At 33.0% G+C, this 27,888-nt stretch overlaps 1 protein-coding gene across 4 annotated transcripts; it reads left to right on the top strand.

The window, feature by feature from the left end:
• The first annotated feature begins 1 nt into the window (after position 1).
• Positions 2-26,837, top strand: LOC104900574 (serine carboxypeptidase-like 7). 4 transcript variants are annotated; one of them, XM_010688020.3, is made up of 14 exons: positions 2-159; positions 487-632; positions 1,283-1,386; positions 2,548-2,667; positions 8,750-8,852; positions 9,652-9,689; positions 12,099-12,200; positions 14,804-14,893; positions 16,462-16,536; positions 17,682-17,753; positions 19,770-19,903; positions 21,730-21,846; positions 22,957-23,011; positions 26,626-26,837. In XM_010688020.3, the coding sequence occupies exons 1-14, from the start codon at positions 17-19 to the stop codon at positions 26,710-26,712; spliced, it is 1,386 nt and encodes a 461-aa protein (XP_010686322.2). In that variant the 5' UTR covers positions 2-16; the 3' UTR covers positions 26,713-26,837. The 4 variants fall into 4 exon arrangements, with proteins under 4 accessions (XP_010686322.2, XP_057247209.1, XP_010686325.2 ...); XM_057391226.1 differs by lacking the exon at positions 26,626-26,837 and adding an exon at positions 25,905-26,556; XM_010688023.4 differs by lacking the exon at positions 12,099-12,200.
• Positions 26,838-27,888: the final 1,051 nt, after the last annotated feature.

The raw sequence follows: 27,888 nt of genomic DNA, 5'->3' as shown, positions 1-27,888 counted from the left end.
CGCACACGTCAAAAAAATGACAACAAGTGTAATTAGGAATTTATTATCAAGTGTTGTTCCTCTTCTTCTATGGTTAAGTTTTGTGTCATCGGTTTCAACTACAATTGTGGACCATTTACCTGGCTTTCCTGGAAATCTACCTTTCAAGCTCGAAACTGGGTATGACTCTTCAAGTTCCAAATTCATTTTTTGTATGTTAAATCATTAATAATATCTAATTACTACATGAAGTTGCATTTGTTATAATTGATAGAAGTTCGAGTTTCAACTTGTAATCTTAAGGTCACGGGTCCATTGCTAAGTACTTTTTTCACCATTAAGCTCTCATTCAATATCCGATATATATGGTAAACTTATAGACAAAAAGAATAAAATTGATCATATTTGATGAACTAATTTGTTATGTTATATACTTATATTATATATGTTTAATCTTTTCATGTTTATATATTTTGTTGGCTTCTAATTTGCGTGGACGATTTGTAGATATATTGGAGTATGGGAGGACGAAGTGCAGCTATTTTATTACTTTATAGAATCGGAGAAAAACCCAGCAACAGATCCACTTTTAGTTTGGCTCTCTGGAGGACCTGGTTGTTCTTCGTTGACAGATCTTGTCTTTGGGCATATTGGTAAATTCACTTTCTTTTCCTTACTATCATCTTATCGTTAGACGTTAGTGTATTGTTGTCGTCTTGTCGATGCTCTATTGCATGCATAAGAATTGACCGATCTTGTTTTGTAACACAAATTGACACTATTTACATATATTACTTTGATCTAATTATTTAATTATTTATTTATAAGAAAACATTTAGTCATGCAGGATTTTGTTCGATTCGTCTTTTCATATGGTTTTATAATATCTATTTTTCATAATTTTTACTTTTATATAATTAGATATATTAATGCTAAAATTGTATGTTGTTAAAATGTGTGAGAGCCTTTTGAGTGTAACTAAAAAAATTAGAGGAAAAATTAGGTTTTTAAAGAGATCCAATATGCTTTTATACTTCTATAAGAATTAAGATCCAACAACATTGTATGCTTTTTTTTAAAAAAAATTATATTGCCATTATAATTAAATTTGAACAATAAAGAATACTCCATATGGTAAACATCATAAGATAAACATGAATTACATACATATGAGTTTGAAAACTAGTGAATATATAAATAGAATTGGAAAACTCCAAAAAAAAGCAATTGAACATTTAATAAATACTAACCTTATTGTACGTTCAATGTATGACATCTCCTATATGCTGTGACGACGACGAAGGTCCTTTTTTCTTCAACTACTCCGGAATTAATTTCAACTACGCAACATCAAGTTGGGATGTTGATCTACCGCGACTTAGGCCGAATCCTTATTCTTGGACCAAGGTATTTCTAAACGAATTATTAAGTGATCACAACATTTTTTTGCGTTTTTAATTGTATATCCGATTTTTTTTTTTTTTTTTTTTTTTTTTTGACAGTGGAATAGATATATTAGAAAAAGTAGTTACGAAATTTGGCCAATCTTTCTAGCTTGGGTAGCTACGCAATGTGCCTTCTCTATTTTCTCTCTAGCAACTTCAACTATTTTAATGGAAGAGAAGCCTTCTGCTACAAGTAGAATATCCTTTATGATATGTCAAATATTTGAAAAGGCATTTTTGTTCCCTTTGATCCCCTCAATTAGCTGTTTGGAATCTGTCAAGACCTCTAGATCTTTTATTTGATGTTTCCTGCCCTCCTTCATGCCAAATAGAAGTGCCAGAGCCTCCGCTTGAATAGGAGAATTAGCATTAAGCATCTGACTACCTTGTGCAATTGTCTTATCCTTTTGTGAAATTTCCCATCCATAGACTGCCACTCCCGGATTGTCCTTTCTAGCCTTGTTTTGTTTCCAAGCTCCATCTATGATTATAGTCGAGTGATTACTATTCTCTTTCCAGCTTTTACTCCAATTACACTTAGCTGCTAGTGGTTGTACCTTTTGTCTAGCATTTGAGGTTGTGGTATTTTGTGGCTTGATGGCATAGTTTAGCCATCTTGTTTTCCGATGATTGAAAATGCTATATGCATCACTAGGGTTTAAGTTGTAGTCAGGATTGAAAACAACTTTGTTTCTTAATAGCCATATGCTCCAGAGGGTCCCTACAAAGTCGATCACTCCTTTGTTCTAGTTGCTACACTTGTATAGTGATCACTACTCATCAACTTGTCTTAGCTTATCCTCTATGTTATTCTATATGTATAAGAAATAACAGAATCAAGTGACATCTTGTTTGATTCATGTAAATGCATATTTTCATAATATCAACTTTTATTAAAATTTCGCTATGAGTAATAAAGATTTTATTGATCAAAATAATGCATCGAATAGCGTGAAAATAAACAAGATAAAGAAAATAGAGAAAGTATTATAGACAATCAAGCATATGTAAGAAACTGTAGAAAGTGGCGCAAGTATTTTATTTTCATTATGAAGTTTGTTGTATATAAATCTTTTAAATAATTATCGTAAAGTTGAGAATGGAGATCAATGAATATTTACAGGTTGCAAACATAATATTTCTGGATTTACCTGCTGGCGCTGGGTTCTCATACGCAACTAACGACATTCACCATCCCAGTGATATTAACTCCTCAAATCAAGCATATGAGTTTTTGGAGAAGGTTAGTTTGTTAGCGGATTTTTCAAGTTCTTTTAATCCTGATTTTCAAATCATTAATAATTCACCCGAATACTCAATTCTCACGCTCTATGATTTTTTTTCCTGATACTTTTCAACTCCTAACTAATTCCATCACTTGTGAGTCATGAATCCAAAGGCCTATAGTATGCAAGAAACACCTTTGTGAATCAGTATAAACTGATTTGAGGTTAAGAGAGAGAAAGTAATAACAATGTGTTCTTATTGAATGAGTAGTCAAAAATCAGAGAGAAAAACAATGACTACATATGCTACTTATAGTAGAGTTTGTTAGAACACCTAACAGAATATTAAGCACTAACTAACTCTAACTAACTCCTTTTATTACAATATCAGTTTATTTATGTAATAGTCTTCATATTCCCCCTTCAAGCTGGACTTGTGAACAATCAACAAGACCAAGCTTGGAAGCTAAAAGAAGATGCTGAGGTCCTGGAAGAGGTTTGGTGAGGAGATCAGCAAGCTGTGCAGAACTTTGAACATGAGCAGTTTGAAGGAATCCAGCTTCTACTTGTTCTCGAACATAATGACAATCTCTCTTGAGATGCTTAGTCCTCTCATGGAAGACAGGATTCTGTGCAATATGTTCAGCAGCCTGATTACACAATACATATAAATAGGAAGTGTAACATTTACTTGTAAATCTTGCAACAAACCCTCAATCCACACAATTTCAGAAGCTGTAGAAGACATACTTCTGTATTCTGCTTCTGCAGAAGATTTACTTACTGTTCTTTGTTTTTTAGTTTTCCAAGAAACTAAATGATTACCCAAGAAGACACAGTAAGCACTGAGAGATCTACTGCTAAACATACATGAGCTCCAGTCTGCATCACTATATGCAGTGAGATTAAGATCACAAGAGGCTGAATAGAATAACCCCATATTGATTGTGTGCTTTAGATACCTAACCACATACATTGCTGCTTGAAGGTGAGGCTTTCTTGGACAACTTAGGAACTGGCTAAGATGTTGTGTAGCATAAGAAAGATCTGGCCTTGTGATATTAAGATACAACAATCTCCCTACAAGCCTTCTATACACTTCAGGATCTTCAAGTATTTCACCTTGATCAGTAGATAGACCCAAACCTTTAGGTAATGGTGAAGAAACAGGCTTTGAAGTAACCAAGTTCAAGTCCTTAATGATGTCTGATATGTATTTTCTTTGACTCAATAAAGTTCCAGAAGAATTCCTGATGACCTCTATTCCCAGAAAATATTTAATGTCACCCAAGTCTTTGATGGTAAATGCCTTGTCTAAGGCTGCCTTGATATGATCAATTTGAGTTCTACTAGTGCCAGTCAACACCATGTCATCCACATACACCAAAATCACCACAAATTCACCATCAAGATTTCTTGTGAATAAAGAATAGTCCTGCTTAGACTGAATGAAGCCAAGACTAAACAAAAATTTATTCAATTCTTTATTCCATTGTCTGGAAGCCTGCTTTAAACCATATAGAGATCTTTTGAGTCTGCAAACATCTCCTGACTTGGCCTTCTTATAGCCTAAAGGAGGCTTCATAAACACTTCTTCATTTAAGTAACCATGTAAAAAAGCATTGTTTATGTCAAGTTGACATAAAGGCTAATGCTTAGCAGTAGCAAGAGAGATAACAACTCTCACTGTGGCTATCTTAGCAACAGGTGAGAATGTATGAGTAAAGTCTTCCCCAGCTATTTGTTGGTAGCCAGTAGCTACTAACCTAGCCTTATGTCTGTCAATAGAACCATCTGGATTATATTTCACTTTAAACACCCATTTAGACCCAATTGCTTTCTTCCCCTTAGGTAACTTTTGCAATTCCCAAGTATCATTACTTTCGAGTGCATCTAATTCCTTTTGCATAGCAAGTTGCCACTCAGGATAAACATTTGCTTGATAATAAGTAGAAGGTTCCATCTTAGCAGATTGTGTATTAACAGAAAAACAAAGAAGAAGAAGTATTAGGCAAGCTAGGACAAACATAATCTTGGAGCTTGAGAGGAGGTTTAATATTTCTGGAAGAGTGTCTAATGGAAGACATAGGATTGGTAGGTATGGGAGAAGAAGAAGATATATCATGGGAAGCAGGAGAGCTAGATGTGAAAGGAACTGGAATATGAGAAATAGAAGGATTAGAAAGATCAGTAGAAGGAGAGGTATAGGGATTTTCATGATTTAAGGTATTAGATGATATGGTAGGTGAAATATTGTTCATATGAACTGGAGATGCAACAGGATTGATAGAAGGTGTTGAAGAAACATTATCAAAAGCTGAAGTAGAATTAGGAAAAGTAGGGGATGTAGAAGAGAAGAGAGGACTATCATGGAAACTGATGATAGGAGAATTTGTAATGTGAGAATCATTATAAGCATCAGTAGGGACAACATTTATATTTTGAAAGGAAATATATCTTCCTTGAAAATGATATCTCTTGTTACAAAACACTTGTGAGTAGTTAGATCATACACTTTGTATCCTTTTTGTCCAAAAGAATAACCAAGGAAAACACATTTAGTAGATCTAGGAAGAAATTTATCTTTAGTCTTAGTGTGAGCATAACATAGGCATCCAAAGACCTTTAAAAAAGAATAATCAGGTGGTTTGTGGTAAAGAAGTTCTACTGGAGTTTTCCAATTGATAACAGAAGATGGTAAATGATTGATAAGAAAAGTAGCATGGATGCAGTACCCCAGAATTTTATGGGCATAGAAGCATGAAATTTGAGAGCTCTGCTATTTCTAAAAGATGTTTGTGCTTGCGTTCCACACGCCCATTTTGCTGTGGAACACCAGCAATACTTCTTTGATTAAGCACACCTTTAGACAAGAAGAAAGTAGAGCATTGTTCCTGGATAATTTATGTGCATTATCAGACCTAATCCATTGATCTTGGCATTAAACTGAGTTTGAATCATAGTAAAGAAGGATTCAATAGTTCTAAAGACCTGCATTTTGTTTTGAAGCATGTAGGTCCAGGTACACCTACTGTGATCATCTAGGATTGTAAGAAAATAGGAAGCTCCAAGAAGAGTTTTGGTTTTGTAAGGACCCCAAAGATCAATATGAATCAAATCAAAACAATTTGAAGCTCTATTGATACTTCTAGGAAAAGAAGATTTATGATGTTTTGCAAATATGCACACTTCACAGAAGAAATCATTAAGATGAGAACACTGACAAATGGAGATATGTTTCATGGTTGAGAGAGAAACATGCCCTAATCTAGCATGTATAATATCCAGTTTTACAGAAGAAGATGTAGGATTTTTGAGTGAAGCAAAGCTTAAAATAGATGAATCAGGATTTGATATTGTATTAGAAGTATGACAAGAAGTGTCTAAGGTTACAGGAGAATTGAGAAGATATAATCCATTAGTCTTTTGTCCTGTAGCTAGAATAGAAGATGAATGAGAATTAGAGAATACACATTATGTTGGTGAAAACTTCACAATTATAGAATTATTATCAAGCAATTGTCCAAGTGACAACAAGTTGTGCTTAAGCATAATACCACAGGAAAGCAAAATATCACCAATTTCAACCACATAATTACAACTACCATCAGGCAAGCCTATTTCCAAAGCCTTAGCTAGCTTCCTTCTAGCACAAAAGAGGGTCTGATCATATGTCATATGGTCAGTAGCTCCTGAATCCACAATCCAGACACTAGACATACCAGCAGTATTAATTTGAGTAAAAAAAGAATGTATACCTCCATAAGTATCATGATGGTTTGAAAGTGCTCCAGTAATTCCTCTGTTAACTGCAGCAGAATGAGCAAAATGATTTCCTCCAGAAGAAGATTCCTCCATCTTTTGTTTACCTTTTGGAGTCTTCATGACTTCTTGAATAATAGATTGCATTGTGTTAGCATCCAGACCACCAGATTGTCCATCAGATACAGAACTAACCAAGGAAGGACCAGCAGCAGAAAAATCCAAAGGATTATCATCATAATCCAAACCTTCAGTCATGACATGTGCAGCCAATTTGTTATGTTTACCAAAAGTAGAACCTGCCTTCTTAGGATTATACCAATCAGGATAGCCTATTATCTTGAAACATTGGTCCTTCGTGTGACCTCTTCCTTTGCAATGATCACACTTATGATCCAATTTTTCTTTTCTCCAATCTTTCTTGATATTATGCTGTGACTTCTGAACAGCTAAAGCATTTATCTCATGAGATAAGTGATTTACATTGCTCACTTCCTTTTGTTTCTCAATCTGTTGAGCAATGTAATAGGCTCTATTGATTGAAGGCAAAGGATCCATAGCAAGAATATTCGAAATGACATTGTCATATCCACTGTTTAACCCTAGCAGAAATTGCATCACCTTATCTTCTGCTTCAAAGTCTGAGAGTTGCTTCAGAAAATTACAAGAACATTTGGATATAATACCACATGAACACACTGGAAAACTTCTCAAATGATGTAATTCATCCCAATATCGCTTTAATTTGCCAAAGTATAAAACAATTGACAAATTTTCTTGTTTCAGATTATCTAACTCTTTTCTAAGTTGATAAATCTGAGGACCATTAGATTGTCCATATCTCTCACCTAATTCTGACCATAACTGTGCAGAATTATCCCACATATGTAAAGTTTTCAGCTATATCACTATCCATGGAGTTCATTAACCAACATGTAACCAAATAATCACAACGCATCCACCTATTAAAATCACTATCAAGTTCATCAGGTTTTGTAATACTTCCATCTACAAAACCTATTTTATTTTTGGCAATCAAAGCACGTTTAACATTTCGCTTCCAACTCAGAAAGTTATTTCCAGACAATTTACAGGAACAGCTTACCAATTGTTTGATCTGAACTTGAAATGAAGAAAGGATCATTATAGGCTGAACTCATATTGTTGTGAATCAAAGCATTTGCTCCAGTATTTCCTCCAAAATTTGCTCCATTCAATGTTTCATTTTCTGCCACCATTGATAACTAGCTTCAATTTCTTGAATTAATTGCGGAAAAGAATTGAAAGCTTGGCGAGAAGAAACGAATGAAGGATTTAGAAAAGATTTCAAGAATTTAATCAAATGCAGATTCCAAGGAACGAAATCCGCTCTGATACCATGTGAATCAGTATAAACTGATTTGAGGTTAAGAGAGAGAAAGTAAGAACAATGTGTTCTTATTGAATGAGTAGTCAAAAATCAGAGAGAAAAACAATGACTACATATGCTACTTATAGTAGAGTTTGTTAGAACACCTAACAGAATATTAAGCACTAACTAACTCTAACTAACTCCTTTTATTACAATATCAGTTTATTTATGTAATAGTCTTCATAACCTTCTAGAGCTTATTTTACTTCATATCCTAAACCAACTCCTTGCATAGTAAAAAATGAAACATAGAACCCAAATCCAAGATGGAAGATCCATGATCATGTTGAGCTATGCACTTTCAACCAAAGCATAATCATACTCCAAAAGAGAATTCATTATGCCATTAATTAGCTTCCTCACTATTATCTTGATATTTTGAAAGTAAATATCAAGATGAATCCAACAACATTCCACGTGATTGTTTTTTCCTTACTTATAAATGATACATGATTACGGAAGTCCAATTTGTAAATAGCGTCAAATTGATAGTCCATATGGTAGCATTGAAAAAAAAAATAGATGCTTGATCAATTTTCTTTGTTAGAGAGAGATCAACCAAGAGGACTTGAATTCTCGTATTACAATAGAGTTTAAGGATTCATCTTTGTTTTGTTTTTGGTTTTTGAACTATTGGACAATATGTAGCTTTGTGTAAATAAAAGGGCTAAGAAGTTTGATTTTTCCTGACCTAATCTAGCGTAACTAATTGTCGTTGTCTAGTCTCATATCATCGTAACGTTGTCTCTATAGAGAAAAATGGTCTAGTCTATACTTCTAGTCTAATTTTAATGGTTAAATTCAATATGATTATGATATGGTTCGATCTAATATGGGGTAACTTATCATAGCATAAATATAAAGTTGCAACTTGGTGAATATATTATGACTCCGATCGAGTGCTAATTTGCAATGCATATATACAGTGGCTTATGGAATATCCTGAATTTGCAAGGAATCCTCTTTACATAGCTGGTGCGTCATATTCGGGAAAAATCGTTCCATCTCTAACACTGGAAATTGTACATGGTACTTACAATTATTCCCTTTTAAATTTCCTTAATGGTCAGCCTACAAATCAAGGAATTGTTAGTTAGTGTTAGAATTGGCAAAACAGCATATATGAGTGAAACTACATTTTACAAGAAGTTTTAACATATTCAAATAGTACGAGTAGTGAATCTTATATCTTATGTAGATCTAATTTTATTTTTTTTATAAAGTTTTCTAGCAGTTCATATGAGCTTTATCTGTACTGAACTTTTTGGTAGCTGGGAAAGATAACAATGGCATTATGGGACTAAAGAAGGAAATAAAAGGTTGATATTATTTATTGTTTGCATAAAGAACACATGATAATTTCTGTTCTTGGGCTATATACCTAGTAGTCTTATATACACACGATGCGTGCGAAAACATGTAGAAAATTTAATTAATTTTAATTATAATTAATAAATTAGAGATTTTTAAATTTTTAATTAATTTATCTCACTAAATTAGGTCCTTTGAAATTTTTCTAAAAATTTAGTTGAGAGGAAAGTAACTGACTATGTTGTAAATTTACACAATTTTCTTTTTGTTATGTCTTTTTTTTTATCTTTTTATTTCTTTTAATTAATATGCAGTCACGTCCTTTTTTTTTTTGCTATTCTTTTCCTTTATTTCATGTCCTACCCCTATTGCCATATATACTAGAGAGACGAATAATGTACGCCTCTTTCTTTGTTTCTTTTTGTACAGCAAAGGTAAAAGCAAATAGCAAAACCTATGTAAATATTTTTCTGTAAAAATCATTTAATCAATCCTTCTTTGAATTCTTGTTCCATAGGAAATGAAGCAAGATACGGAGCAATAATGAATCTTCAGGTATGGAAATGAATCTTATATTTTTTTAGGGTAAATTAATCTTATATATTGTATGTAGGGATGTGCACTGGTCCAAAAGCGGATCGGACCTCTTAATTCAAAAGTGTTACTAACACTTAATTCAAAAGCTTAAGTAGCTAACATTTGCCTTAAGTTTCTTGGGCACACTTTTAAACCTCTTATCTTGGGTTGTGTTTGAGCTGGAAAAGGGTCTTGAGTCTTGGCTTGGAAAAGGCTGATTTTGAAGATTGTAAAGCCCACCAGTGGCAGTCCCTATGTCTTTAGTTTTTTGTGTGATGCAGTCATGCAGAGCACAATAATCTTTGCAAAAACTCACTGAGCAATTATTATTTTCACAAAGTTTTTAAACAAACAACAAATTTTGTTTAAATTTAGGGACAAAATAGAACTTCTTTCAACTCAATTCCATATTAGAGAGATAAGCATTGCGAATGTGAGTAACATATGCTATCCTTCCTTTAGGTAAGTTTATTTTAGGTTCATGCATCAATTGCATTACATTGTGAAGCTTCTCCAAACTGGCTATCATATGATCGGAAGCACCCGAATCTATGATCCATACACTTTCTATGTTTCTCACATAGTGACAATATATCATACCTACAATGTGATTTTCAAGCTCTTCATCATTTTGTTTAATAGCAACATTACTTGAGCTTCACCAAATTTCATCATACTCTAAAGTTATGGAGCTATTGCAGCTGCAAGCTTAACACTTCCCACATTCATCTGAGCATTATAACCGGCTTGCTTCTTTGCATTGTGACCACCATAGCTTCCTTGACCTTTTTTTTTGCCATGAAACCCTCATTTCTCTTGAACATGTTTAAAGTTCTTAAACTGCTTGTTTTTGTTGTTTCCAGATGGAAAACCTATAAACCAACAATTGTCCGTTCTGTGGCTAGTATTTTTACACACTGTGCAAAAAAGGTTTACTTTCGTGCTTGCTATAAAGAGCTATGGCAGCACTCTCGTCCTTTTATTTTCCCAAACATCATATTGAGACTCCTTTGTTGTACCATTGATATAGTTGTTTCAACCGTAGGCAATGTGCTCATACGCAAGATTTGACTTCTTAAAGCCCCATAACCTATGTCTAGTTCATTAAGAAATTGAAACAACTTCTGTTTTTCCTTTTATTGATCTATTGCTTCTATATAAGCATTGATTTTGTAGTTAACTTTGCAATAGGAGGGTGATCATTCATTGACTCAATTTTTTCCCAAAGAACTCTCAAGTCAGTGTAATAATGAGACACGGGTCTTTCATTTTGTTTCACTTCGTAGATGCTCTTGTTTAGCCTATATTTTCTGTTTCCCTTGCTCACAGTGAACCTGTTTCTTAAGCGCATCCAAATTTCTTTAGATGACTTAATGTACATGACTGATCTCCTTATTGATTCATTCATGATGTTAAGCATCCAAGCTATCACCATATTATTACAGGCTTCCAGGCTTCTTTTAACACAGGGTGATTGCTTGATTTTGTTAATGCACTAGTAACAAAACGAAGCTTTCTCTTGGTAGCAAGAGAAATCTCCATGGATCTCTTCATGGTCTGTAGTCAATAGTTCCTGTAAGCTGAATTTCTAATTAAAAGGTGTTAATTAGGACCATCAGAAGGGTGTAAGTACAATCGACTATTACACTCTATGATTGTTTTGTTGTTTTCTCCTCTAGTCATATCTTCAACTTAGAATTTTTTTAGAGACACAAAGTTTGAAACTTTGACAGAAAGAAAAATGTCTACAAAATAAAGATTTGTTTCAACAGCAGACACTCAAAGATATCAATTTTGCACTAACTAGCAATACTAAGAAAGCAACTAACTTTAATTAAGAGCTTATTCACTTATCTCTCAAGCTCTGATACCATGAAGATCAAATAAATGTGAGAGAATGAAGGCTGCTAACAGTTGACAGACATAGAGCCTCAGCAAGCCGGAAGGAGCTTGAGGTTGGTAGCCCTGAATGACGGCTCCACCTTTGTATTATATTATGTTGTGTTATCCTTACAACTAACCTAATTCTCTTTATATAGTAGAGAACAAACTAAGGAAGCAATCCCTAGAAAGATTGATTACAAGTAAAGACAAAAGAGACAAAGACACCTAAGCTAGTGAACATGTGAGTTGCACATGATAGCAAAGTGAGAAATATTAAGTCTATTTACAAGTTACGTAATGGTATGTTCCTAATTTCTCTCTTTATTGCTCATATTAAGATGTTATTAGTAGTGCTTTACATGCCTATTTAAGAGTTGCATGCTTTGTTTATTCATTTTTGTGTGAGAAATATATATAAATGTAGTCTTTTTATTTTCTCCAAATTTTTCTGTTTTCTCCTCTAAAAATTCAACAATTTTTTCATAATGTTTTCATTATATTCAGGGATATATTCTAGTGAATCCATTGTCATCTTTCTACCTTGATGATCAAATAAAACTGGATTATGTCCATCGCATATCTCTACTTTCCGACGAGCTTTATGAGGTTAGTCATTACTTGTAAGTTTGACCAAAAATTAGAGTGTAAATTGGTCATTTTCCTAAAAAACACCTAACAAAGTTTAGAGTACCCTTTTCTGTGATCGTTTCATTGTTTGTTTGTATGTGTTGGCTTTAAGTAGATCTTTTTCTTAGGGATTTGCTATTCGACGTCCTAATATTTCTTACGAACGCTTTAAATAAAGTATTTTTATAATGTATATTTATACCTCTATTTCATTTCTCTTCTTCCCTTCCCCTCCCCCTTGCTCTATCACCACTACCATGGGAGATGCCACCATCAACACTGCCACTGCCACCACCACCAACACCGCCACCATTACTCTAGAAAGTTCAAATGTTTATTACTACCACTAGGGAAAAAAAAGGAAGGGCTGCGCTCTGCGCTTTTCTTCAAAAGCGGCGCAGCCCTACATAACAGAAGGGGCGCCTTTGAAGAAAAGCGCAGCCCTTCACTTAGTAGGGTTGCGCTTGTAGAAAAAGCGCATCCCTTTTTACGTTCAGAAGGGCTGCGCTTTTTCTACAAGCGCAACCCTACTAAGTGAAAGGCTGCGCTTTTCTTCAAAGGCGCAACCCTTCTGTTATGTAGGGCTGCGCTTTTCTTCAAAAGCGCAGCCCTTCTTAAAAAAATTTGAAATAAAAAATTCGCGGGCTTCAAATATATTATCCCTCCTTCTCTCTCTTCTCTCACGTCCCTCCTCCCTTTTCCTCTTTCTCTCTCCTTTCTCCTCTCTCACATCCCTCCTCCATTTCCTCCTTCTCTCTCATCCTCTCTTCTCTCTCAAAAACTCCCAGAAACGCGACAAAAAGCCTGAAATGATTTGCACTAATCATGCCGACGGAGTTGTGAAGGGATGCTATTGAAAGGCTACTGTCAAAAAGCGCAGCCCTAAGGGCATTTTTTAGCGCAGCCCTTCCTTATTTTTCCACTAGTATACTACAGAAAAGAGCCATCCACATTTCTTTCAACTCTTCACTCACTTCCCCTTCCCTACTTCTTCCACACCACCATTAGTTCCACCACACCACCATTGGTGTCGCCACACCACAACTTGTTTCATCGCCGCCGTACCGCCACCACCAAAACTTTCCATGCAGCCGTACAAATTTATATACAGAATGATTTTTTTTTTTAAAATATATAGAGAGAGGCGTTCATGACAGACGCTCCACCACAGGGTGAGGCGTCCATGGTGGACGCCTCCATTGGTGGTGGGGCGTTCATGGTCGATGCCTCCCTTTTTTTGAATATTTTTTTAAAAATATTGAAAGGCGCCTATGGCGGGCGCAGAAATGGTGGAGGCGTCCATGGTAGACGCTTCCACCGGTGGTGGGGCGTTCATGGTGGATGCCTCCCCTTTTTTTTTGAATATTTTTTTGAAAATATTAAGAGGCGCCTATGGCAGGCACATGCTTCTATGGCAGGCGCAGACGCCTCATCCTGTGGTGGAACGTCTGTCATGGGCACCTCCACCGGTGGTGGGGGAGTTCATGGTGAACACCTCCTTTTTTTTGATTTTTTTTTTAAATCGATAAAAATAGAGAAGATCTAGAAGAAAGGTGGGATACTAGGTGTGATATGGTGGTGATTGGCGTTGGGGACTGTCATTATTTGCTCTAGATATGCTCTTGTACAAATCAAACCTCCTTTCTAATTCCCGTAGCTTGTAAATTCTTATGCTCACAACTTCAAATTTGATAATTGAGCAATACCAAACTCAGGTAAAACTACATGCAAATATACCAACTTCCTGCATTGAAAGAAAAATTCAATTTTCCACTTCTAATATCATTAATGATTGTGATGAAGTCTAGAACCTTTGCACTTTCTCCTTTACAAATCTGATTTTCCAGACTTTGGAGTACAATATGCTTTCTTTTTTTTTTTTTTTACCAGAAGAGAAATAATATTATTAAGCAAAAGGCTTATCAGCCATTACGATAGTACATACTTCCGAAGGAAATTCCTCTATCCACACTCTTAGCTCCATGGCAGATTTGCACATCTAAGCTAAGAGATGGACAATCTTATTACCTTGTCTCTTTACATGAACAAAGACGAAATGGGAACAAACAGGTGTTATGGCTAAGATATCTTTAACTACTCTCCCAAACAGAGTTACATCACTACTTCCTGCATGAAGCTGATTAAAAAGTTTCTTGCAATCCATCTCAACAATAAGGCTTCTTAGCCATTTTCATTGCTTTCATTGCTTCACTTTCCACCATTTCTCTTTGTCTCACCATTTGTCGGTGATAATATCAAGCTCGTCGGAAAATTGATGGTGATGGCTACCACTTCATAGTTCATAGGGGTGGTGAAAGAAGAAGGGGAAGGGAAAGTGACGGAAAGAGTAAAAAGAGGATATGCAAATACAGTATAAAATACGTATTTAAGGCATAAGTAAGAAATTTTAGGACGTCATTTAGCAATCTAGTTTTCTTATGCGATTAATGAATCTTCACTTATAATAATGACGAGATATTTATGTTATTCTCCTCCAAAATTATTTTCCAATTGCTGATTTTTGTTTTGCTTTCTAATTTAATTATTTATTTCTAATGCATCGTGTATCTCCTATTTATTAGTCGACCAAATCAAGTTGCAAAGGGGATTATCGGAAAAATATTACCGATCGTAACGCACGATGCAGGAGGAATCTTGAAATGGTATTAGATGTAAGTGGTCTAGTGTATTCATTTCCCTTATTACTGCTTACGTTCAAGTTTCACCAAAAAATTAAAGGCTTCCACATATTCCAAACTAATATGTTATTTATGCTCAATAATAAACAGTAAGACATAAGCATTAAGATTAGATAAATGTTGGGGAATGAACAATAACTGTGAAACAGTTAAAGTGGATGATATCTAGGTATGTTCTCTTTATCTTAAAAAAGAAGTTTTAGGTTCAAGAAATTCATATTAGGTTAGATCAAGTCTCACGCAACACTATAAAATATTACCTCTGTTTTTTTAACTGATTCGTTTTCCTAAGACACACATGTCAATGCACTATTGTAAACCTTTATATCTCTAATTATCAATCAGCAAAATACGAAGTTGATATTATGAAAATATACATTGGGACGAATCTAACAAGATCCCACATGACTATTTTTTTCTTAAGTATAAATTACAAAAAATAGTCAAAGTTACACATGTGAATAATATCAAAAGTCAAAACGGTCATCTAAAAAAAACGGAGGAAGTAAGTTCCACTAAGGGTCAATCAAGTTTAATAAGTTCAGTTCAGATATTTCAGGTTTTTTCAGGTTAAGAGAACGCACCCTTAATTGATAAAGTATTGTGGGGATACCCAAGACTTAAAATTGAATCCCATCTACATTATTGCGCTGCGTCGCTCATTAATTTACAAAAAAAGTGAAACCTTCAAAGTAAGTCATAGAAAAGCTATTTTTAATACCAAAAAAACCCCTAGAAAAAAATATATAACGGGGAATTCTTGCACACAAATCCACTGTAAGAGCATGTTTGGTTCACTATTCTTAGGGTTCAAGAAGCGGAATTAATTACCAATTCTCTTTCTTCATGTTTGTCTGTTTGGTTTAACTCCTCACCAAACCATTACCATTACTTGGTGATAAATGATAATGGACTCCCCCAATTTGTTACCTCTCCTCCCCCTCAAGTAACAAAATCCATTACTTGGTAGTAATGGTTACCATTCCATTTCCATTCCATAGATTATTGAACCAAACATCCAATAAATATGACCATTTTTATCATCATTTTTTCCTTTTTTATTTATTTCTATTTTCTTTCCATTTCATATCTAGAACCAAACTACCCTTAAATCTATAATATTGGCTTCAGAGCAATAATGTGTATTCCCGATTTGCGATAATGTATACAAGTTCAATGATGAGTGCATAACATGAATTTTTATAGTGGTGCAAAACATGAAATGTACATGTGGACTTTGCTTAACTTCCTCTTATCTTCTTTATTTCATTACTATTTACTTGGGGTTCTATTAAAAATCTCAGAAGTTCAATAGATGAACCGAAAAGTATACTATAAATCTTTAAAAAAAACACCAAGAAAGCATGGTAAGAAGTTCTGAGAAATCCTGCAAAAAGAATAAATATCTACAAAAGACTTACGATTAATATGGTGAATGATTAATTTAGTATAATTAATGCCTTTTTGGTGAATAATTAATGTAATTAAATTAGCGTAGAATAATTATATTGGAGTGTAATGGGTAGCATACAATTATGCAGTGCATTAATCCAGTTCAACAGGAGTATGTCCTTGACCCTAAATGCATCAATCCACCACCGAACGAGTGGTGCCGGGTATTACTTCTTCCCTGCATCCAATTGTGTTACATGCAGTTGAAACATTTTTTTTTTAATCTTTTTTATGTGACATATACACTTTTTTAAAGAAAAAAACATATAATGCATAGAAAGTGTCATGGCATCATGCATACTCATAATTTTGTGGTCACGGCCGACGCTCCTTGCAAGATATTAAAATTTGAATAAGAGGTGGCTAAAAGTATATAATGGCTATTTCACGTTGGAGGCATGTTAAATGTAAATTTCATTAGACTTTTATATGATCAGGCTCTCTTTTAATGTGAGCTTGTCCATAGATTCATTGCATGCAGATTATATAACCTATTCGTTATTTACTAAAAATCGTTCGTATTTTTTTCAAAATTTTCCTAAACTACTCCTTATGTATACTCACTCTCTCTCTCTCTCCCCTCCTCTCATTCTCATTCTCACTTTCTCTCACCTCACTTCAACCACCACCGTCGGAACCACCACCGCACCGGAACCACCACTGCATCGGAACCACCACCACCACTGAAACCACCACCGAAAACACCACCACAATTTTTTTTTGAAAAATGACAGAGATGGAGGAAACGAAGATCTGCTTCGTTTCCTCCATGGAGCATTTCGTTTCCTCGGTGTCATTTTTCAAAAAAAAAAATCGGGTGGTTCCAGTGGTGGTGGTGGTTTCGATGGTGGTGGTTCTCATGGTGGTGGTTGTCTGCGGTGGTTGGGGTGAGGTGAGAGAAAGTGAGAATGAGAGTGAGAGGAGAGATAGAGTGAGTGAGTATATTATATGGGTAGTTTAGGAAAAATTTGAAAAAATATGGGCGATTTCAAGTAAATACGGACGGTAAATAGTAATGCCGTTATAATTTATTAAAATTAATTAATTATATTTGACATGTCATCTTTTTCAAAATCTAGAAGAATTTAATAATAATTTATTATTATTAGAAAAGGATTTCATAATTGCTTAAAATTTAGGGACTGTTATATAAAGGTAATTATTTTTCTGAATTATGTTTTTTTTTTTTTCGGATCAAATATGGTTAAATAATATTGATTATTGTAAGAGTAAGTTTATAAAATTTTGTTATAATGCACATAATATTTTATCATTTATCACATCGAACGATTTGTTTGGGGTGGTGTAGGAAAACGATCATTTGATCTCTAACCAATGGGCAAATAACATTCAAGTGCAAGCAGCTCTTCATGTTCGAGAGGTAATCAAATTGATCCTGAATTAGGATCTCATGATTTTTTTTTTAAAAAAATCAATTTCGCTTATATATAACTGTAGAAACTTTATCGGAATTTAAATTTGTACTTTAGTGAAACTATTTAGCATTAATTGATTAACTTATCCTGAATTAGGATCTCTTGAATTTTTTTATTAAAAAATCAGTTTAGCTTATATATAATTATAGAAACTTTATTGGAATTCAAATTTGTACTTTAGTGAAACTTTTTAGGATTAATTGATTAACTTTAAAAGAGTATATGTAATTTAAAGAAAAATATTAACATATTTCATCATTAATATCACACTATAAAGTAACACATAATATTGGGTCATTTGAAGTTTAATAAATATGATAGAATAGGATATTCTTTGGATATATTTTGTATATAGTATTCTAATATAGTTAGGTTTCCTAATATATAAAAGATAAATGCGAAGAATATGAATATCCTATTCTATCAAAATATGTACTTCTTCCGTTTTTTTACATGTTACACTTTTTATTATAAGAAGTTTCAAATTAAATGTTACACTTTCATTTTGGGTAATAACTTTTCTCTATCTCTCCCCTATCACATTCTGATGTTCACATGAGACCATTTTGTTTTCTTTGTCTCTATCTCTCTTTTACAAAAACTGTCTAATAGTCCATGATTTTGAAAGTGTAACATATAAAAAAAATGGAGGAAGTATAATTTTCTCTTTGGATTGTCAATTCATCATCTATAAATTCTCAAAACATGAGTCATTATTGAGAGTTTTCTTAAAATTAAGCAACCTTAATATATTTAAGGAAAATCTTGGAAAGTATATATTCATTCCTCCAAAATTTAGTTTTCTTTTTCTTATAAAGAACAAAACCTCTGTTTTATCTTTTGTATGTGTTGGTCAATCAGAATACAATAATATATCAAACCCGTCGTCTTATAAACTTACTAAGTATTTTGACGCGGACAATGCCCCGAGTCAATTACAATCATCAAATATATTATTATTCATAAATTTTATAATTGATTTTATTAGTTTTTCGTAATAACTGTCTAATAGTGAGAAATTGTAAAATGGACTTTATGCTATGATAAGTTGTTCAAAAAAAAAAATCTAAGGAATTGGGGATAATAATAACACTTTTAATGGAATTTGGGGTAAGAGAATGTTATTATAGTACTTAATAAAAAGGTTGAAATCAAAAAGCTTATCTACATATTTTTTGCTTACATATAATTGTAAGACTTTATTATGTTTTACTTTGAAACATAAAACACTGAAATTGTAATGTATTAGTGGTCAAACTCTCACATTTTATAGCAAAGGTCATGTGTTCGAATCCTAGTAACTACACATTGTTAACATTTTTTATCGAGATTGTAAATATGTGTATTAGAAGTTTCAAAAGAGTGTCACGTGATACCGTTCCTATCAACTATGGCATATATATCATGCGAAGATTCGTGCACAATTCACAAACACCCTCCTAGTTACAGTCGGGGTTGCATAACCAGTCAACTAACGAGAACTAAATTGATGGTGAAAATGCTACTACATCCGTTTCATATTATTTGCAACGATTTGACATAATTTGCTCACTCACTTAACTTTAAGCTATTCCACATGCTCAGTAGCTATAAAACCATCTTTTATGTGATCATAAATGTAATAACAATCAAATTTGAGGCGTTTGTGGTATCATGAAAATTTAGAAATTGAGCAATATGTTCAACAACCTTTTTTATTATAATGTAGCACCAATGCACCATCAACCTTGGAATTGAAGAATAGGGTCCTGAAAAACGCCAACAATATGTTTAGAAAACTCTTTTTGACAAGGAAAAGTTTATTGTATATATATTTGCAATCATATCTCAAGAAATAGAATATATCAAGGAAAAAGAAATTTATTCAACCCACATTAGGAAAATTTCTAGAGATTTGTCAATATCCACAAGCACAAAATACCATTAGAACTAGTTGATGTGATTGTTTATATTGTGTTCAGGGAACGATAGGCCAATGGGTTCGCTGTTACGGTGCTGCTGCAATTGACGTGTTAAAGTACAGGACAGATATTGAAAGTAGCATCGGCTATCACAAGAATCTTACTACCCAACCTCTTAGGGCACTAATCTTTAGGTAAGTCATTCTTTCTTTTTCTTGGTAACATTACTCAAAAAGTCAAAATTAAATCTGTAATCAGAAAGTTTACTAGTCTAAAATGAAAAAAAAAAAGAACTTTTAAGGACAACGAGTTGACAACTTTTGAAAAGGTACTCTTGTTAGATGTATAAGGTAATTTTATTTGATGGAGTTTTAGGCATTTCCTAATCACATACTTCCTTCTATCTAAATTAGTTACAATAGTATTTTTCATCAAATATGTTAGGATCGGAATTCTACTTTGGAGCGGTAAAGGGGATAGGATCAAATCGTTAGTTACATAACGTAGAATCGTAATATTCTACTATTTTGCAAGCCTAGCGAAAAAAGCCTATCCGATAAAATTACCTTATATTGATTAAAATTTTTGAGCTATTACGACTCATAACAACAGAATTCTCTGTTATGAAATAAGTGAAATGCTTTTCTAATTTATGTGAAGCTTAGCTTATTTTAGAACAGTATAACCATGCATTTGAATGTTAACCAAACAAGCTATAAGAAGATACTAAGGCTATGTTTAGTTCACCTTATTTTTGCTTATTTCAGATCTAATCAAATCATATCAGATCAGATAAAAAAAATAAGTTCAGATCAGATCAGATCAGATCAGACCAGATCAGATCAGATCAAATCAGTTCATATCATGCTTATATTTAATAACTCATTATTACTATTAAATATCTTTCATTACATATTAGTAAAAATTATAATAATTGAATATTAATAAAGTACTCATTGAGACGAATCAAACAAGACCCCACATGACTATATTTTTTCTTATATATTGAGAAAAATCTAAAAGATTCTCTCTAATTATTAATAGTGTCAAGATTCTAAGAGAGAAAGATAAAAAAATACAAACGGAGTATTATTATTTAGTAGTACATTTGTTCAAAAGGATTATTATTATTGTTGTTGTACTTATTAATTATTAATATTGGTAATTACTGTTAATCTTGTTGTATCATTATAAATATCATTGTTATTATTATTTTAAGTTATTTTGTTGTTATTAAATAATAGAAAATTAAAAGCCACGTGTTAAGAACATAAGATTGACGCAAAACTAAGAAATATATAAAATATAATAGCTCAAATTCATGACAACGAAACTACTAAGTTCGGATTACATTTCAAAATAAGCTAAGTGCGAGATACAAATTATAAGTTTAGATTCGGTGTACCTCTTCCTATCGAATTCCAAATCTCTCAAGCTATTTGAATTGCACACTATTTATTTCTTTCTTGCGTAAGTCTAGTTGTTTATATATCTTATGTATTTTATATGGAAAAAAAAGAGTTGGTCTGCCGACTTCTCAAGTGTGAAACATTTTTTTAAAGGGAAAGTGTGAAACATTGTATAAGTGCTCTTATAAATTAATGACTTGGGTTATATAATTATTTTTAGTAATAATTATTATTGTTATGATTATAATTATTGTTGTTTTATTATAATAATGATAATATTATTATATTATTAATAATAAAATTGTAATAGAAATAAATGATAAATAGTAATACTATAAATAAGATCTTATAATGTATTGCATAATAATGAATTACAAAGTAATAATAAAATAGTAATAATATATTTTATAAAAGATAAAATCTTGTAAATCAGATCAAATCAGATCAGATCAGATCAGATCAGATTAGTTCAGATTAGATCAGATCAGATCAGAAAAAATAAGTTCAGATCAGATCAGATAAGTTCAGATCAGAAAATTTCAGGTGAACTAAACATAGCCTAAATGCACTACATTGTTTAATTACATAATTACGTTGACAATGTGTAACAGTGGTGACCAGGATGCGTGGTGTCCTTACGTGTCCACCCTGAAATGGATCAAGAAGCTGAATATTGTCCCAAATAACGAGGAATGGAGGCCCTGGTTTTCGAATGGCCAAGTTGCGGGGTAATTTATTTAGAGATATGCATGTCAATTCCTTAAATTAGTAGACTTTGCACAAATTTTGCTCTACATGTAAATTTTTTGATCCATATGAGCCACGAAGGTGGTATAAAGTACAAAGAAGGGGAGGGGGAATCGAACCTGTGACCTATCGTTCACAGTACCTCAATCTTAACCACTAGGCCAAGACATCCTTGGTTTGCTCTACATGTAATTAGCAACTCACATTGTGCTTTTTGATAACTATTTTAATTTTGACTTATTTAAGATATAATAAGCTTAAAAGGATCAAATTAAATAAGTTCAAACAAAGTAAGAGTATACAAAATATGTTAAGATAAGTTCAAAATTCTAAGAGGCTTCATATGTAATAAGGTTTACATATGTCCAAACAATATATGTTCATAGAAGTATATGTTTAGTGATGTTTTGGAAAAGTCCTTTTAAGTTATAATAAGTAATTTTGTTATTTTGTTTTAGTAAAACGCACCCTTAGATTTGAATGATGAAACATTATTTGCCTTTTCCCATTTTATAAACTAACTAAAAATAAAATGTTGCTTATTTTGATCCGCTCTCGTTGCTAACAATAACAGCAATAACAATAAGAACACAAATAACATCATTAATTTTGTTGTTGTTATTGTCGTTGTTGTCGTTGGATAATAATCGATAGGGTTAGTGATGTTTACATATTTAATGAGGTTTACATATGTCCAAACAATATATGTTCATAGAAGTATATGATTAGTGATGGTTTAGAAAAGTTCATTTACGTTATCATAAGTAATTGTGTTATTTCTTTTTAACAAAACACACCCTTAGATTTGAAATGATGAAACATTATTGTCTTTTCCCATTTTATAAACTAATTATAAAAGAAAATGTTGCTTATTTAGCTTCGCTCTAGTCGCTAACTACAACAACAATGAGAACAACACAACTATCATTAATTTTGTTGTTATTGTCGTCATTGTTGTTGTTGTTGTTGTTGGACAATAATCGATATTATATACTGTGTTTATGATGTTATTGCCATATGTAATATTCCATGAATTGTACCACATGTTTTTATCAATGTAAGTAATTTATGGAACCATATGTTTCATGCAGATATGTCACAGAGTATTCAAATGGCCACTTTAATTTGACATTCACCACAATCAAGGTAATAAAGCATCACCCAATAGTTTAACTACTAGTACTTATTCGTTTTCTTTTCTTCTTATTTGGAATTTTGGACAGACAAAAAAATCAAACTATGTTAAATATGGGCCTGGGCCGCACTCATCACAAGGAGAGAGAGTCCACTTCACAACACAAAGGAGGTTCCACCTTAAAACCATATGGCAATAAGGGGAGTAACCCCTTTGCATTATAAAGTGAACACATCTCTCTTATTTAATCAATATGGGACACTCACATGTGGTGTGCGCTATACATCATAGCTTCAACACTCCCCCTCATATGTGAGGTCCCTTTTTCAAAGGGCCCAGAGTAATTAACGATCCCAATCGTGGGCCTGGCTCTGATACCATGATAAATATGGGTCTGGGCCGCACCCATCACAAGGAGAGAGAGTCCACTTCACAACACAAAGGAGGTTCCACCTTAAAACCATATGGCAATAAGGGGAGTAACCCCTTTGCATTATAAAGTGAACCCATCTCTCTTATTTAATCAATGTGGAACACTCACATGTGGTGTGCGCTATACATCATAGCTTCAACAAACTAGGAATCAAAACCAAAATGATCTGATCTATGAGCACCTTTTATGGACTTTTGGTTCAGACACAAATTATGTCTTATATATGAGAAATAAAAGAAAGTTCTACAAATGTTCCCTTTTTAACTTTACTTAATTAGTAACATCAAACATTTATTTAGTTCATAAACATTAGACATATTGCGTCCTAATTCTTGTTTAATAATCACATTATTGTGTGTTGGATATACATACGAAGTCATATATCGAAGAGATAACAATGAGTTATCTAGTTTATAAAAGTTAAGTAACTACATTAGAATGAGGCCTTTTGGAAAGTAACATATTCGTGCAAGCTTGGCCTAAAGCGAACAATATATTACTAAGGTGGACCTGTAGATGGGATTGTGGGCCTACAAATGGTATTATAGTCGACAGTTCGTGTAACGCTCCGAAAATCCATAACCTTTATTAATCATAATTGGCAGCGGAAATGGAACTCAAGCTGTGTGTTATGAGCCCACCAACAAAATAATAGCCTTCAAAACGTCTCTAAATTATACAAACTCTCAACTATAATAGTAATGATTACTCATAATACATAATATAATAAAAATCCCAAATTGTATTGAATCACTTCAACATAATCCACTCGGATATCCATGTCATAACTACACTTGAACTATCTTCATAATACTTGAATAATTACATAAAAAAAGAAGAAGAGGAAAACACCAAAAAGTAATCTAAAATGAGTGGAAAACTCGGTAACTTTACTCTATCCCGCAAAAACTGTTTTAGTTCGTAAACATCTTCATACACATGCATATACAATATCATTTTGATAATTGTTCGGAAATATTGTCAAAAAACATAACAAGGAATACTCTACCCGTAAGGACCATTAACGTGAGCTTAGTTCATCGGCAAGTACGTACAAGTTTTGGACAGAACATTATCATTAACTTTTGGTCCGTTTCGTACATCGTAAACAGATGTCCTCCACCTGATTATACTTTCCCATTTATTGTTCATAACTCCAAGCTAGCATACCCATTCACATTTTATAAAACTTGTATATATTAATATTGCCGCACAACACCCATAAATCATAAATAATACACATAGGATTCACATTACTTTCATAATTCACATATAACATTCATAATACCATATACTTCACATTTTATAGCGTAACATCACATGATTAGTATCACATACATAATCATACATAAATATACACACATTCACTGGACGTAAAATGTTACACATGATATATACGAGCAATCACATATAATGCTACACATAAAAGTTACACATAACATTTACAAAAAATCATATATAATGCTAGACATAAAGGTTACCTTATATGCTAATTATTTTTCTTTATTATTTCAATATCGTCATTTCTTTACCTCCAAGAATCATTCTCATAAAATCGTAGCTTTCTTAACCAAGAAAATAGACTTTGGGTATCATGAATTATGATTAGAACAAAGAAGCGAGACGAAGTATAATATTTGGCAGTAATCTTGGCTCTGAACTCCGAATCGAATGATTTTTGGGTCTAAAATCAATAACTTTTCGATATCTACAACTTTCATGAAGAAAGCATGGGCAAATTCTGACTGTAAGAAGAAGATATTAGAAAAATCCAGTATGGAAACATAAAATCAAAGGAGAAGGAGAGTGGGTATTTGGGGTAATTCGTGGATACTCAACAAGAAGAAGACACGTCAATGGAATTTTTATTTTTTATTTAGTAGTGCTAATGGAGGCTATGGTTATAGTTTGAAATTTCAAGTGGCTGAGATATGGTGAAATTAACCCACTATTTATAGAAATTTTAGGAAAGGAAAACTTCATTAAGAAATTGGAGGCTTAATGACAAAGAATAATTGGGGATCAAGGTCTTCTAGAATGCTTGGGGAACAAGGAGATGAAGCTTGAGCAAGAAGATGAAATGTATGGTCATGTTGATATTTCATATTTAATAAAATATCAAAACTATATACCATATTATAATAAGTACTGCCATAATAAACTTTACTTTTGTCAAATCAAATATATTTTAGCAAATAACCTTGACCACGATGATTACGAAAAAAGTTTACGACACAAGTAAACTAAACATAATTAGTAGCTAATAAAACGAGATTAAGGTTCGGGGTATTACAGTTCAGCCGTGAGAATGTGCATACAATGGGGGACCCCATGGTAAGCTTGCTGGAGAATGCTAGGTGTAGAGCAATGTAGCTCTCAGGCGAGGGTACAAATCTTTGGTGGTATATATTCTGTATGTTTTTCGAAGATGGGTGACTTAGCTAATGCATGGACATGCAGTTGTATAGCAGGAAAATGTCATGGTTGCAACTTGGAAGCATGTAGCGAAAACATGTTGGCTGCATACATAACTCGGAGGCATGGTGCATAAGATCTAAGGAGATATGGAGGCTATCTTAGTGACCTCGTGATGGAAAAGATGTGCTTAGTGCCTAGCGTCCAAAGTATTCATGATATTATTGCATGTGGTGGTCACTTAGTGTGTTTCGCGGGTTGGCGGTTGTGCAAGATGATTAGACGGATTATCGTTGGAGGCCGGGGAAGTTTGTGGTCCTTAGTCTAAGGGGAGGATTATTGGATATACATCCCAAGTCCCACATCGGGGAGATAAGAAGGAGTTAACTAATTCATAAGAGTTCACCAATGACATTAGTATGATGCATTTTGAGGAGCCCAATAACAAATTTGTGCGGGTTTGGCCAAAGCAGATAATAGCATACTTATGGTGGACTCGAAGGCCCTACATTGTGTAATAGTTGAACATTTTCGTTGTGTCTTTAAAATTTTACAGAAGAGAACAATTTAAAAACCTCTTTCTCATTTCAACTTGTTATTTTAAAAAAGTTTAAAAAAGGTATATACATCAAATACTTCAATCAAAAAATTAAAATGGACAAAATATTTTGACTTTTTTTATAAGTGAAGATGGTATACATGATGTGCATATAAGACTAGTACTATACCTAAGGTAAAACTATGTCATAGACAAATTGCAATTTTTTTTTTTTGCAGGGAGCAGGACATGTAGCCCCTGAATACAAGCCTCGAGAATCTTTTACGATGTTTAAGAGATGGATCGCACTTAGTTCTCTACAATGAAATTGGTAGACGATAATGTTGTTCAATTGGTGTCTTGGATTCATGAGATATATGTTTCTATTATTATTTTGTAACACCTCAACGGCTCAACTCCACTGTCGGAAAAAATTCCGAATTCTGGTTCATCGGTGCAACCAGTTTTAGTCTGGTCCTGGATCCATAGTCGTAAATCTCTAAAAGCCATATTTAGCTTTAACTTTTCACCAAAAAAATTTTTGATTATCTAATTACCCAAATTATAATAAAGCTAGCTAGGCTCTTTTGGATGATTATTATAATAATATTAAATACAAATTATTAGAAAATACGATCTAATTTTAACATAAAATTACAAAAATTCAAGTCTATATTTTTCTAACAAGCCCATTTGATCTCGTTCTAACCTAACACTATCCATAACATCTCGCACCAACTTACTTGTCCCTTATCTTTTCCTTCATTTGATTTTCTTTAAATCTCGAACTACAACTTATAAATTTAAAAATTAACACAGTGACTGGATAAAACTAGTCACTAACCCCAATTTAACAAAAGGAATTCAAGCTGATCTTGTACCAAAACAGCCCTCTATACAGCCAATTGAAAAAAAGGTTATTACCACTATGTATTTCAACAACTCGATGGTGCAAATATAATATAATACTCCATCCGTTTTGAAACTTCAATCCGACTTGCGTGGACCCGGTTCACACTAAAAATAGCGTGGATCAAGCCCAGGCACGTGACACTATATCACTTTAACATACACTATATCATTGTAACATACGCTATATTATTTTAACACACTCTAAATCACTTTAACATACACTATATCACTTTAACATACACTACATCATTGTAACATACACTATATCATTTTAACACACACTATATCACTTTAACATACACTATATCATTATAACATACACTATATCACTTTAACATACATTATATCACTTTAACATACACTATATCATTATAACATACACTATATCACTTTAACATACACTATATCACTTTAACATACATTATATCACTGTAATATATACACTATATCATTTTAATATACACTATATCATTTTAATATACACTATATCATTTTAACATACACTATATCATTTTAACATACACTATATCATATCAATATACACTATCATAAACTCACGTGATATGGATCGGGTGCACACTAATTAGTGT

The sequence above is a fragment of the Beta vulgaris genome, chromosome 8 (assembly GCF_026745355.1).
Source record: "Beta vulgaris subsp. vulgaris cultivar EL10 chromosome 8, EL10.2, whole genome shotgun sequence".
In the NCBI taxonomy this organism is placed as follows: Eukaryota; Viridiplantae; Streptophyta; class Magnoliopsida; order Caryophyllales; family Amaranthaceae; genus Beta; species Beta vulgaris.
Note: the sequence above shows the minus strand (reverse complement) of the source record. Positions and strands in the feature narration are given on the sequence as shown.

Excerpts from the sequence above, each read along its gene's own strand:
- LOC104900574 (XM_010688020.3), top strand. The coding sequence starts at position 17 with ATGACAACAAGTGTAATTAGGAATTTATTATCAAGTGTTGTTCCTCTT. Across the intron at positions 9,690-12,098 it reads GAGCAATAATGAATCTTCAG|GGATATATTCTAGTGAATCC; the intron begins GTATGGAAATGA and ends CATTATATTCAG. Across the intron at positions 19,904-21,729 it reads CTTAGGGCACTAATCTTTAG|TGGTGACCAGGATGCGTGGT; the intron begins GTAAGTCATTCT and ends AATGTGTAACAG.